General features: G+C 34.4%; 1 protein-coding gene across 2 annotated transcripts in view; it reads left to right on the top strand.

Moving 5' to 3' along the window:
• RPS6KA3 (ribosomal protein S6 kinase A3) overlaps positions 1–14,997 on the top strand; it is a 75,675-nt gene that overhangs the window by 42,985 nt on the left and 17,693 nt on the right. Inside the window, exons 7-15 of one of the 2 annotated variants that reach the window (XM_084283384.1) lie at positions 1,292–1,398; positions 3,698–3,735; positions 4,108–4,250; positions 7,434–7,504; positions 11,270–11,358; positions 11,622–11,686; positions 11,790–11,892; positions 12,331–12,455; positions 14,435–14,557. In XM_084283384.1, the coding sequence (XP_084139510.1) occupies positions 1,292–1,398; positions 3,698–3,735; positions 4,108–4,250; positions 7,434–7,504; positions 11,270–11,358; positions 11,622–11,686; positions 11,790–11,892; positions 12,331–12,455; positions 14,435–14,557 (864 nt within the window). Of the gene's footprint in view, positions 1–1,291; positions 1,399–3,697; positions 3,736–4,107; positions 4,251–7,433; positions 7,505–11,269; positions 11,359–11,621; positions 11,687–11,789; positions 11,893–12,330; positions 12,456–14,431; positions 14,558–14,997 lie in introns of both variants that reach the window. The other variant, XM_084283383.1, reaches the window with a different exon arrangement.

Here is a 14,997-nt window from a genome sequence, read left to right as displayed (position 1 = left end):
CACAAAGGAGAAAGTGATTAATTCAGAGCTAGAAATCTACACTGCAGATGTTTAAGTTCAGGAGAAATTAATTTCATTCAATGTTTTCAAAGAACATAGTGTGGGTGTATAATCAGCCTCATGGGATCTTTCATTCTTTGAGCTTTTAAGTGTTTCTTGTAGAGATTTCCGTCCTTCTTCAGTGTACCTGTACTAAATACTAGCTCTTCTGTAGAGGTAACATCAGCAAGTGCTTCTTGTGCAAGCTTTGGTATCATCTCCTTTCCTTAAACTACTAAGATGAAAATGTGTTATTTTTAATTCTTGCTTAAAACAGTGGTCGTCTGTGATCCCCATTGCTGTTTTTTTCCCCAATCCACGGGGGACAATTATCCAAAGATGTTAATTTTTTTAAAGCAGTTCATATTAACTGAGGTAGAATCAAGTCATGAAGGAACTTATTTTTTAACTCTGAGCAGTTTAATTGCAATTTTTTTTTTCTCTCAGTGGATCACAACGGTTGTTCATATAGTAGGAATAGCATGTTCAGAGGCCCTGACCAACCTGATGCGGTGGGTGGCATCGCTGCCTATGGTAGGAGGGTTGGAACTAGATGATATTTGAGGTCCCATCCAACCTGAGCCATTCTCTAATTCTATGATATCATTGAATCATAGCAGTGATTAGTTCCTAATAGAAAATGCAGATTGTTACCAAAGATCTTACCTGTGCTTACTTGTGCCATTTCTTTAGTTCATTCTTTGATCTTTCTCTTCTGCAGTTTCATTTCAGGCTTCATTTTGGGATTTTACTATCCATGTAACTCCTTTATGATGGTACTTAGAGAAATGCTCTTCAAAAATGATGCATATGCTTTTCTTCTCTCTTAGACTTTGTAGAAGAAATTCAGGTGTTTGGACTTCAGTTCATTTGTCTAGAAACAACGTGTTCACATCCATTGAAGAGAGAGTCACATTCTTTAAATGCTTCCCAAAATACTTCAGTCCTGCTTCGATATCTGTTTGTTCTCTTGGGCAATCAGAAGTAAATAACCTCAGTTTTGCAGAAAGTATAGTACAATATTGCTTTCAAAAGTTTTCAAGTACATACTGTGCAACAGTGTTGATTATAAAATTCTAGACCTTTTCTAACGAAGCAATTTGAATTTCTAGTTTTTTATAAAAATCAGTATGAGTATTAAGAAGAAACATTCTGTAACACCAGATTGTCTGGACCATTCAGTTGGTGCTGATGTAAGCTTTAGAGGTTTTGTATGTAAAATAATGTGTTTTTTTTTTTTGTTCTTTTTTAGGTGATGTTCACAGAAGATGATGTTAAATTTTACCTAGCAGAATTAGCACTTGCTTTAGACCATCTACATAGTCTTGGAATAATATACCGGGACCTAAAACCAGAAAAGTAAGAATCTGCTGTGGTAAATGCAGCGTATTAATTTGATTTGTATAGCACTTCTACCAATGCACTTCTCTTTCCAACTGTTAAATTTTAATTTTCTATTTAAATTTGCTATATAAACTGAACAGGGAAGAAGATGGGAGAACCTTATAGGGTTTTGTTAATTAAGTGTTGAATTTAATTTCCTCTCAAACAGGAGCATTTAGTTTGAGCGATATGCCAAGTACTATAATCCATGTTACTATAAGTAAAGAATATACTGAAACATGTACCTTTCATTTTCCATGTGCTTTAGAGTGTACAGTGGATAAGACATCGTTTTAGCCTTCTGTTTTTGTCATTATTGTAGAATTTCTGGACTTAAAGATAAACTTGGAACAATTTCATGATACAGGGTTCCAGTTGAATGCTACATATTTGCATTTGAAAGCTTAACAATAAACATTTTTCCAAAGCTGACTTTTAAAATATGCTGCAGTAAGAGCAGAATGGAGTTTAAATGTTAAATATGAAAATAATGCGTCACATGCTAATTTAACCTATTGACAATCAAGAAATTACACTGAAAACTTAAAATAAGCTTGGAGTTAAAATTCCGGTATAGGGTTGCCTCCCAATACATTAGTCATCTCTGTCTCATTCAATGACTGCATCCTGTTCTCTTCCCTCCAGTAATTTTTTCAGTGTTAGAAGATGGAAAGAAGAAAATGTCAGCAGTGTCATCTGAAACACTTAAATGTTTCAGATAAAAATGCCAGTGTATGTATATGTTATGTATGCTGTAGTACTACACTCTACCTGGAGAGGAGTCTAAGATGAGGTAGTTAACCTACGCTGCCTCATTGCCAGGAAATCTGTAATGAATCTGAAGTCCTGATGTCCTTGGTGATCCTCTGTCATGGCTATGTGGAGGACCTGAAAAGTCTGTGTGAGAACTGTCTTACGTAAAGTGTTGGTGGAAAAGACCAAGAATGAGTAACAAGTATTACAGAAGCCAGCTGTTAAATGGGGCTTCCATTAGCGTAGCTTGTTCTTTTGTGCCTCTCCTGGAAATAAGACACAAATTTAAAAATGTTTAGCCCTGTCTGACAAGAAGGGGAAAGATTCATTCTCAAATCAGAAATCTGAAGACTTCCAGGGCATGAGGTTGCACTTGAAAATGAAGAGGGAAAGGGATTATGTGTAAACGTTGAGAGCATTCTGTTAAGTAATTCCAAAGTGAGGAAAAAATAGACTTGCTAGGTGAGAAAAGATCTTTAAATGGCAAAGTGAGAGAACCTCGGTTATGTTGCTGACATTTACTTGCAAGAGGAAGTCTTGCCAAAAGACTGAGTAGCTACTGCCTCAAATACAGCATTAAAAAGAAAAAAACAAATGTACCAATCAAAGAACCTTGGTTTTAAGCCTTGGAAATATCTGATTCAAAATCATATCAAAGGCTGAAATTGCACATTATTGGACAGTGAGATATCAATAAGTCTCACATACTGTGTCTGTACTGTGAAATGATGTTTCCCACCATGGAAACTGGAAAGAGGAAAAGGGATGGGCAGGGGAAATGGACAAGCAGTGTGTGTCTGGGTCACCTCTCATCACAGGGAGGAAATGCAGCTCCCCGTGGGAGAAGCAGGAGGAACTAAGTCCACAGTGTAGGCTTTGGTATAGAGTCTAGCCCTGGAATACTTTGTATGCTTTGAATCACAATTATATTCAGTGGTTGTTACGGACAGCTGGTATCTCAGATAGTGTGACCTTTTGTGTGATTGAAATAAACAGAAGCATAAGGCCTACTCTTTACTATAGAGCCTAAGGATATAGGGGCTCTGGTACAACATGAAAATATCTATTACTTGATGTTAATTAAAGTAGTCAATATCCTTTGAAACTATAATTGCAAATTAATACAGATTTTGCATACATATGCAAACATAAGTTCTTGCTTAATTTAAGAAAAATAGAAATGTATCTTTCATTGTCACAATTGATTAAAAAAAAAAAAAAAGAAAAGATACACATGCTACAAGTCTCCAAAACTGAAGGTTCAAAATGAAAGTTACTATGTTCCATGCTGAATTTAACCAAATAGTTGAATAAAAATCTGGTATGTTGATTCTGTTGTATAACCTTTTAATAATAAAGGATTGAAGGGAAAAAAAAGTGTACTTCCAAAGTATCTCCTCCTGATGATTCATTTTCATGCACGCATACTGCAGTGTCTTTGTGCATGCTGTTCTGCTTTTTCAAAAATGTTGCCAGTATACTGTCTGAAACAATAGTTAAAAGATTTTTTTTTTCTTTTTAGCATCCTGCTTGATGAAGAAGGACATATCAAATTGACAGGTGAATAAGAGGAAATTGTAATGCATGAATTTATTCTGTTCATAATAAAATCTTTGAATTTCCCGCTTTTTTTGGTAGAGCAATGCAACAAAATCAGCAATTTTAATTAGTATGTAATTTTGCTGTGAGGCAGAGCAGATAGTGTAATTAATTTGGAGTAAATGAAATATATATTCTGTTCTGGAAGTATATATTATGGACCTACAATAGTTGGGGGGGGGGGGGGGGGAATCTGTACTTCCTATGTGTATATTTAGGTGTGTATACATGTATGTATGACTGGTAAAGGCATCACCTTTCACATTATGGTAAAGGTAATTACTGTGATTGATTTTAAAGAAGTGCATTTTGAACTACTGTATTTTCTTCCAGATTTTGGCTTAAGTAAGGAGTCAATTGATCATGAGAAAAAGGCCTACTCTTTCTGTGGAACAGTGGAATATATGGCACCAGAAGTCGTTAACCGACGAGGCCATACACAGAGTGCAGACTGGTGGTCTTTTGGTGTTTTAATGGTAGGTTTCTGGTAAATGCAAATAATAGCAGAACTGCTTTATAAGGTTTGGTGAAACAAATATTGAACTGTAGGGAGATCTTTAAATGAATTCTAACTACCAAAAATCCAAATTACGTGAAATTAATAAACAGTACTGCAATCAACTATGCGGACTGGGTCTCATGTCAACACCAACAATATGCCATTGTATTGTTATTGTTGAATTGAAATATGCATCTATTGTGGTTTGAATGTTACAGAGACTAATAGGAGTACTAAAATATGCAGGAAAAGTTCCGTACCTACCAAGTTGGGAAAGACATGGATCCAAATTTTAAATTTGAATTTATTCTCAAGTGGCAAAAAAAAAAAAAAAGCAATAACTTTCCGATTAGTCTCCAGTTTATACAATTTATACCACAACTTGTCAGAATAATGACAACGCTTGCTTGCACATACTAAAATATTGACACTGAGGTGATATGGGATATAGTAGCTCAGAAAAGTCATCTTTACAACATTCCTGGAAGGAGTTAACTTCTGTTGAGTTGCACGGTCAGGGGAAATAATGTGTATCAAGTATATCTTTGGGGGAAAAAGTAGATCATGTTTTGTACTTTAGGAATGCTTTAATGGCCTTTAATATTTATAATGTTTGCATTTTTCATGTAAAGATAAACTAATTGTTATTTTTTAAAGGAAATGTGTGTTTTTTATTGCTTCTGTAGTACATATATAACTGTGAAAGTACAATGTGTGTGCTTTTTAGTATAAGGACTTTTTTGTCTGAAAATAAGTCATCATACCACCTTTTAATCATCTAGAATGCTGTTGTGATCTGAAAAATGACTATGTAAAAGTAGCACCTCGTGACTAAACTCTCTCTAGACAGAAAAGCACAAACACCCTCAAAACCACTCATTTTATCAGTAAGAACACATTTTATCATCACTATAAGCTTTGAGCATCCAGTAAGTAAATTAAAAGATAACTGCAAACTAGTGGCAGAGTATTTGTTGTTGATAATGCAAACATAGTTAAACTTCAGCTTCACTTTACAGAGCTGAAAACAATAGCTTTGTGCTTATGAAGCGCATGTTAATATTGAAAATTGCTGAAAGATGCTAGACATGACTGGTGTAGTCTAAATGCACTGCATTTTAAACACTTCGGCTTCTGTTTTGAATATGAAAATATGACCTTAGAAAGCACATTCTCTAAATTAGTACATGGAATATAGTGCAATTTTCTCAAAGACATATTTTTTGTGCCTGCATCTCTAGTTCACATGCAAATTTTCATAGGCAATCTGTGTGTATCCACTCTTAAATCATTCTTAATTCAAATCTCCGTTGATTGAGAAGAATTTAAGTCATTGTTTCTGTGGTATCTGTACACAGGATCTAGATGAGCAAAAGTTATAGCATAGAAATTGAGATCAGGAAGATAATAAGTTGTTTGGCCTCTCTTCTGTTCTAAGGCAAAAGTCTTTGTAAAGCCATCCTTGAGCTGAAACTTCAAATTTGCCCTTTAAAACACCGAGTGCTTTCATGAGTGCCAGACATCTAAAAACATTCATTTTAAGTTTTTGGAAGCATTATGCATTTGTTGAGGTACTTACTGTCCTGCTGAAATAAGTAAACGATGGTGACTAGGGAAGGCCAATGTTGACTTAAAGTACTATAGATCTGTTGGTCTTGGACTACAATGTTGTTTTTTTTTGAGGGGGAGTGAGGGTGGGACAAAGAACACACGTGCTGAGTTGTTTCTGCAAAGGTATGCTTGGGACAAACAGGATCATGCTAAAGAAACTTTTTGTTATTAATCTAGAGCACTTCAAGTAAGCAAAACATGTAACACAACAAATCTGCTTTTAAAAAATGAAAATCTGCAGGCATAGTTTATGAAGCAGATCAATCTAAAGTATATACAACCAAAAAGTGAATTATTTTTGGTAGTGTTGCTTAAAGCCTTGTACCTCTTCCTGACAATTGTGGTAAGAACTGTTCAAGTAATGCTTTTTTATGTTGGCTTTATATTAAATTTAAAATATAAAATACAAGTATATGAGTGAAAAGAATAATTGCAATACAAAGTGTCTAGCAGTAATGCAGAGTTGGCAGCCCTTTTTCTTCTGATTACTTTATAAGGTAATAAGAAATTTAAAAATGTATTTAATTAAAAAGGATTTTTAAAGAATGCTTCTATTTCAACTTCACACTCTTATTTTAGGTTTATAATACTACAGTCATGTCAACCTACATTTTGTTAAGACTGAACGTTTGGATCATAACAGAAAAATAATGAATAGAGGATACCTCCTGTTCAAGATAACTTAACCTTGCATAGGCTGTCCAGAGAATTCCTTTAGAATTACTTTAATTGTGGTAGCTTTAAGTGTATGTCATAGAATTTCATCAAACTAAACTGTTTTGCAACTCTTATACCAAAAAATCAGAATTCTTGCCTCAGTGTTAGCTGCCATGGCTGCTATCAGATGGCTTTCAGTACCTCAGATGTGATATCCCTGCAGAATACTGCAGCCCAACAGAAGTTCCTTTATATTTACTATTTTTACTCAGTCACTTTCAGAACAGATCAGTATTTTAACAGTGTCTAGTGCCTTCTGCCAGGCACTGCAGAATGTGCATGCATGTACTGTGTAGCTTATATGTTCCTTCAGACTCTATTTCCACTGTATGCATACAGTAACCACTTTTCATCATGCATGTCTTTGTCAATCGACTAACCTTTTTCCCTTTTCCAACAAAGGCTATGTACATGCCAATTTTAAACACATTGACCTTTTTTAATATCTCTGCATGAGGAGAAATTATCACTAACTTTTGAAAGGGGAACTTTTTTCCCTCCCCCAGCCCTCTTGAAATCTAAAATATAGTTGTATGGCTCAAGTCTTCTAAGAATGGACTTTTTAGGCAGAAATGATGCACAGATTATAGTCTAAATTGTTTAGATGAAAGCATGTGAAGCAAGGTATTAATATAGGAAAATATTTTGCAGCATTAAAATGGCAGAGGCTGCTCAATGTTCATAGTAATTTAAGCTGTACAATGAGAAGTTGTTTTGCACAGACTTGATTGTTAACATGCATGAATTTTGGAAGGTTAAGATGCTAAGTAGTTTTGTCAAAAATTAGATTTTGTCCAGGTAATGTAATTGATGAAAGTTTTACTCTATACAGTTTGAAATGCTCACTGGTACTCTACCTTTCCAAGGGAAAGACAGAAAAGAAACCATGACTATGATTCTCAAGTGAGTACACTCTTATTTATATATCTCATCAGGTATTCTACAGGGATGCCCTCCGGGCTGCAATATCTAATTTCTACTCTTCCCTCATTTCCAAAGGTACTGGTAAATCCTCACTCCCTATTAATTTCCTTTGCCGCCTATCTAATTTGCCTTTCTATTCCTCCCCCATACCAGGTACAAAGAATTTCATAGCAGCTCTTTAATCTGTAATAACAACTTCTCCAACCATATTATCTTTCCCATCTTATTTCCATAATACTTTAACCTTCTTATCCTTTTTGATACCCTGTACATTTTTTTTCTTGTTTCATTTTAGTTTTTTTTGAGAAAGTACTTTCTCTTTTAATCCTTCTTTCTTACCAGCTCCTCACCCTACTTTTTTATATTACTACTGCTGCCAACAACTTGCTTCCCTGAAACTTCCCCATTTGCTAACGTGCATCTTCCCTTACATACTTTCCTATGACTTTCCCAAGCTACAATTTTCCCCTTGACTATTTCTAGTATAGGTTTTGCATTAACTCTATTGTGGAAATTACTTTCCTTCATGCAGTTAACGTTTTTGTTTTTGCTGATGAAGGCCTGCTCTTTTTCTCCTTAATTAAACCTATGACATAATAGTCCCACTTTCAAGACTGTAACCTAACTCTGTACAAACAATTCTGTTTTATCGTGCTATAATTTCACTTCTGTGTCCAACCATTTCTTACTAATACTGCTTCTTGTTTTATTTTTTTTCTCCTGGAAGCTCATAAGACTACTAGTTTTCTCATTTGTTTCCTTTTTCATTGTTTTATCTCATCTTTTGTCCACATGTCCACCTATATATTGAAGCTATTGCTTCTTTTGCACCAACAAACTATTTTTAAAAAACAATATGAAATTCTTATTTTTTCTAAGTAATTTCAAAGTGAAAACTGCTAGAAAACAAACTCATTTCTTTTTCTTGATTTTTACATTCAAGATGCATACACATTGTTTTTCTTTGCCCTCTCTTTTCTTTCTCATCTTCCATTTGTAAATGTATTTACTGGTGCTAATTTCTACTACTGTTTCAACACCATGCCAATTCAAATCTTCATGTCGTGATTATTGAATGTCTTTAACTAAAAGGTTCTATCTATTCACAGCAAGTGTAAACTAGTTCTGCCCACCTCCTGTTTACAAGAAACTAGTCTGATAGTTTTATTCACTCACACTTATTTCAGGAGCCATACATTTTTTTCTATCCATGTCTCAAGTCATATCTTTCTCTTTATTGTTCATGTGAGTCCACTCCATTCCTCAGTCTTTCCACTGTTGCTAGAAAAATCTTCTGTGTTCAGCTGCCATGTAGAATATCCTCCTTGCAAGTTAATTGACATTCATAATTACTTTCAGATTTCATCTGAACGTGTATCTCTAATGCTTTTTTCAACTTTTTTTCCTCACTTTCTGGTCTTTCTAATTGTTACTTGTTTCATAGAGCTGCACAAAAAATGTGGTATGAAGAAAGACTTCGTACGTGTTTTAACGTTCCATACAGTTCTGCTTATTACATACATACAAATCTGTTTTGCTGTTGGTAACATTAACAGCTGAAAAAAAAAAAAAAAAAAAGGATTCTTAAAGTCTTCTGATATTTTCACATTTTTTGTCCAGCCCCATAAGAATTAGTGAATGGCAGTATGCTTTCTTATTATTTTCCATATATTAGTTAACATACTATATTTCTCCTTATTTTTTTCTTAACCATTGAAAATGTACAGGTGTGCATCTGAATTCATATTTTCATAATGTATCATATAAGATATATTGCTTTTCTTACCTTGTGTTCCTGAAAATCCACAAAAAATGCATTCTTTTTACAACGCATTTTCCTGGGCTCTTTATTTCTCACAATGCTGCTGAGACAAGTTTTTATTTTTGTGTGTTTTTCCTAAAACTGAGAAGCTCTCCAATTTGGTGGGGGAGAAGCATAGTTGGCAGCAATAAAGTTAACTTTTTTAAGCATCTTGTCTCCTTTACTGAAGGTATGCCTTCATATAAAATTTGGTCTTTGTCCATCAGGAATTTCAGAAAAAAATGCTGTCACTCATGTAGTTTATAACCTAGGAACTCTCAGGACCTGGGGACTGCTTTTTCTTTCTGCTGTGTCAAGTGGCCACTAAAGGATTTTGTGCAAAGTGCTTCATGATGAAAAGGATGTGATAAGTCTTAGTCTCTGGTTTACATGAGGTCCTCTGACTCACTGCGCTATAGATTGGGGTACATAGCATTCATCTAGCAATTCTTTGTGTTCTACCTTTTTTTATTGAGTTACTTCTCTAAGATTAATTGTGGTTTATATTTTGCCAGGTTTTAGATTTTTTTTCAAAGTACTTAACGTCCAGCACAACTGTTGGAGCTGTTTCGGATTATAATAGCAGGGCAAAGATTTCCACCCACCCTGGCAGGGTTCTGTGGTATTCAGTTCTGTTCTCTGTCCTTCAGAAACATTGTTTTGCTACAAACGATAGATACCATTACGCATCTGCAGACAATGTGTTCCTTGCTTCCTTCCTACAGTATAGCTCTCAGCTACTTTGCTGTGAGTAGGAATGACGTTAAGTGCAATGAAATAAATGCATATAAAGTGCATGAATAAGAATTCCCCTGCTAAAGGTGCATGGCAATCAGGGAAATGCTGGTTGGCTTCCACCATTGTACAGGTGATCTTGATCTGCCTGTAGTGAAGAGCCCAAAAAAGGCATTGTGTTTTTTTTCTTCCCCAATACTTTCATGCAGAAGGGAATTTAAAAAAAATAATAATAAATTACAGTTTTTTGAAGCAATGAATAGTGAATTGATGGCAGTAAGGATGTAGTTGCTGAAGTGACAAAGGTGGACTTCTACAAATGGCTGGAATGCAAGGCAAAGCATGTCTGCTTGAAATGCAGAGAAAGCTTTTGTTGTGGATTGTTACAAGTATAAGCTAAAGGTTGAACAAGAGATGGAAAGGAGGGAATTATATCCATCCTGACCATTAGAAAATGGTTATAAGGGCAAAAAAATGAAACCCTAGTAGCAATGAAATTACTGTAGAAACTATTAAACGAGGCGGGGGGGGGGGGAAAGGGTGAGGATTTCAAAATGAAATGGCAACTAACAAAACCTAAAATCTGAAATTCAGGCCTGGCAAGCTGCAAAGTAGTATTTGAAATGAAATGGAGAGTGGGGGGCGGGGTAAAAAAAAAAAAAAAAAAAAAAAGTGATCTTTCTCTGACCTGCTCATCTTGCAAGATCTGTCCTACCTTTATTCAATTTGTATCTTCAAGTTTTCCGTTGTTTTGCCCAGGTGTTTTTGGTATATGTCATACATGGTGCTTTTCTTACACCTTCTAAGATGTGTTTTATCATACCGTCAAATGGATCTGCTTGCTTGATGTCACTTGTTTAAAACTGCAATCAAAATGGATTACAAAAAATACAAGTTTGTAAACTGTTATCCTGTAACTATTCTTTTCTACCACTTTTTTTTACCTCTTTTTTAACACTTTACATCCTCTGTGTAAGTTCCCAAGTCATTACTGAAAATATTATACTACACAAAATGGAAAAAAAAAATGAAATTACAGGTTTACATGACTGACAGCACTTTTACCCTGTTTCTGATGTCTGAAGGCAATTTCTCAGTGATGCTATTTTTTGTGATTTGGATTTGTTGAATGACAAAGGGCAGGAGAAGTGCAAAGTTAATTCTTACCTTAATATGTTTGTATGCTATTAATTATTTTTGTTTTATAGGGCGAAACTTGGAATGCCCCAGTTTTTGAGTCCTGAAGCACAGAGTCTTCTGCGAATGCTCTTCAAAAGAAACCCAGCAAACAGATTAGGTAAAGTTTTTAATAGAATATTTTAAATTGGATCATAATTCTGGTAACATGAATGACATTAGATTGACTAAATAAGTTTGCAATTTCATGTCTAAAACAGGCTTTGAAGCAAGAACATAGTTTGCCTGTTTGCTTTTCTAATGATCACAGAATATTACTGTTTTTGCTATTCACGTTTCTAAAATTAATGAAGTAGTAATAAGAAATAATAATTCTGCTAGTAATTCTTTTTGACTAAGAAAATCACTTCTTCCTTATAAAAGGAGCAGGTCCAGATGGAGTTGAAGAAATTAAGAGACATCCATTTTTTTCCAAAATAGATTGGAATGTGAGTATCTAATTCAAAATAAAATTAATAAGCTTCTTAATTAGAAAGTATTTGGTGGTGTCATACAACTTTTTAATCCATTCTGGGCTATCTTTCTCTGTAGAAATTGTACAGGAGAGAAATTCATCCTCCTTTTAAACCTGCAACTGGCAGACCAGAAGATACATTTTATTTTGATCCTGAGTTTACAGCTAAAACTCCAAAAGGTAAAAAGAGAAGAACCAATCTATGTGTTCAGAAATTAGAAACATTGTTCCTCTTCAACTTACGTAAAGCATCTTGTTCTTGTAGGTGTTGATGGGCAGTTACCAAATCTGAGTACTACTACTCCTCCATAAATATAACAACAATATGCTCATCCATACGTTAGTATATGTAAACACTTTCTGCAGATTTTCTGCAGTTTTTAACTTACAAAATATTCTGACAATAATATGATCTTTGTAGTAGCTTGTTATCAGTGGTGTTTATGCATGGCATATGCAAAACAATTCAGTACTTACTTGTATTTTGGGCCTGAGAAAAACTTTCTACAAATTCTAGTTTGTGTGCTTTATAGAATAAGGTTGTATTTTACTCTTCAGAATAGACATAATCTCTTCATTTTAAAAACTGTGCTTGTAAGTAGATGACATGTTTTTCAGATTCGCCTGGTATTCCACCTAGTGCTAATGCACATCAACTTTTTCGTGGATTTAGTTTTGTAGCTATTGCATCAGATGATGAAAGCCAATCAATGCAGACAGTTGGAGTGCATTCAATTGTCCAGGTGAGTACATCAAATTTAACAATAAAATAAACATATTAAAAAGTTAATAAAACAGTGTTACTGTCTCTTGGTGGAGGGGGTTTTACCTTCATCATAAAATGTCATGACAAAGTCATTATCAGCTTTTTATTCAGTAAAAGCAAGGATTGGATTATTTTTCTGAACAAGATTTCTAAAGGTGCAGGACCTATTTCGTTACTCAGCAGCTGTGAGTGTGAACGGTCTTCAACCCTTTAAATGAAAACATTCTAAACATTCTGTCATCTGAATTGTAATTGCTCTTTAATATCTAGCCATTATTATAAGCCAAAGGGGAATACAGACATCTTGATTGCTTTCCCCTACACCCCACAATATTGGTTCTGGCAGTGCAGGTAGGAAGCACTGTAACACAACTGTAAAGTCTCTCTGGATGTTATTAGACTGCTATGTATTTTAGAACTATGGTTATATTCAGTCTTTCCCAAGGTACTTTTTTATTTTAAGTGCTAATCTGTGACATTTGGTGGCTATTTTTGCATCGTGTAAGTCAGTGTTAAAGTACACACAAGCTTTGGCTTCCTACTGATATAGAATGGTTTCCCATATTAATTATTGTGAGGTTGTTAATTTTAATAACCTGAAGTGTCACTATTTTTATACATTCCATTACTTCTGATGCTGCTTATTTTTAAACAACAAAGCTTTGGTTAGGCACAATCCTGTGTGAGACAAGAAAGGGTGACTTCATGCTAGAATAGGGGAGAGGCATGCCTTGACTCCATATAAGACTGAGGTCATTTTAAAAGCGTGTTTCAGCAGTGGAGAGTTTGCAGTAAGCAGAACAAAAGTAGATGCATGTAAGGGGGGTGGAAATGAAAGACCTCTGTAAAAATTCTATTTCCACCTCCTTTTTCTGCTTTTAATACCTGACTACTGAGGAAGACTAAGTCATGAAAACCAACTGGTAGTCTAAATTGTGGTGAAAACTTCTTAATGGTGTATAGGTAGGAATATAATAGTATACTGTATGATTAGATTTCCTTGTAGTTTCACTGCAAGGATGTTTTGTAAGTGTATGAGAAGTTTTTGTGTTGTTTTTTTTTTGTTTGTTTAACAGTCTATGCATAACCAAAATAGCTTTTCTTTAGTCCACATACAGTGTCTCAAATAGTTGAAATATTCTTGCTTGTGCTCATTACCTGTTTCATTTGTGATAAACTGTTAAATTTCAAGAGTTCTTTAGAACAGAAGAGGATCTAAGAAGCTGTTTGATATAGTATACACATCAGAATAACTTCTGGTCCAGAAGTTCGGGTCTTGCTAACAGTTTCTGCAGGCTTCATTGTACTCCTTCTTTCCCACATAGTTCTGTGGATCAAATTCTTTCTCTTTGTATATGGTTTCCTTCTCTTGTAAAAGTCTTTCTCTGTTGCTCTTCCTTTGTGCCCCTCAACCACTTCCTCACTCTTATTTCCTCTTTTCTCTGCTGCAGGATACCCAGATGGTTTCCTGCAAATGCTTTGCATCCTTTGCACAAACTCCTTATACCAGATCGCCATTTCCTTCCGAGAGTGAAACACTTCTCCTTTATGCTCTTTGTTTCTGTGAAACAATTTGAGTGTTCCATGAAAATCCCAGTTAATCTAATCATATTGAATATAATCTGAAATTTCTAGCTGGCATTTGACACGTAAAGAAAACTTTAACATTCATCTACTTAGATAATAGAAACTATTTTTTATTACTAGCTGTAGTCCTCAGATCTTTTGTCTATGAGTTTCTATTTTTAAGTTAATAAATCAGTAACCAGAAACATTATGTTGTAAATTTGGAAAATAGTGTGCATTATTTGTAATGTATCTAATATATAATTTATCACAGTAACCATCAGTTTAAAATTTGATGCAAATCAGTAGGAATTCAAAAATGTGTTACTGATATTTATATTTATACATATTTAGAATATTCATCAATTGATAATGTTATTTTGGTAGCAGTTGCACAGGAACAGCATTCAGTTTACGGATGGATATGAAGTAAAAGAAGATATTGGTGTTGGGTCTTACTCTATCTGCAAAAGATGTATTCATAAAGCTTCAAACATGGAATATGCTGTAAAGGTAACTATTTTGTTATAAAACACACTGACTGTTCTCAGGATTTAGAGTCATAGACGTAGTTATTGTAGATTTACTTGCCATAAAGAACACAGAAAATTAATTTTCTTAATATCTAGAGATTTTAGATGCTAATGTGAATTATACTTATCAAGCAAATAGAATAATTACTGGCAGATTTTTGTATGGAATTGCTGTGGTTTTGTTATCTGTGTTGATTCGGGAGATGAAAAGCAATCTTCAGTCTTTGAAACACCTGTGTGTAATTACAATAAAAGTGATGGGAGTTGAATGACTACTTCTAGTAGAAAATGTACATTGAAAAAGCTTACATTTTGTTCCATCGCTTAAAAAGATATAATAGATTGCTTTTATTTAAACGTAATTTTATATGTTGTTTTGCTTCCAAAGTAGATTAATAAATTGCCAAATAGATACAAGTT

The sequence above is a fragment of the Netta rufina genome, assembly GCF_964035555.1.
Source record: "Netta rufina genome assembly, chromosome: 1".
NCBI lineage: Eukaryota > Metazoa > Chordata > Aves > Anseriformes > Anatidae > Netta > Netta rufina.
The sequence above is the reverse complement of the archived record's forward strand: the minus strand, read 5'-3'. Positions and strand labels throughout refer to the sequence as shown.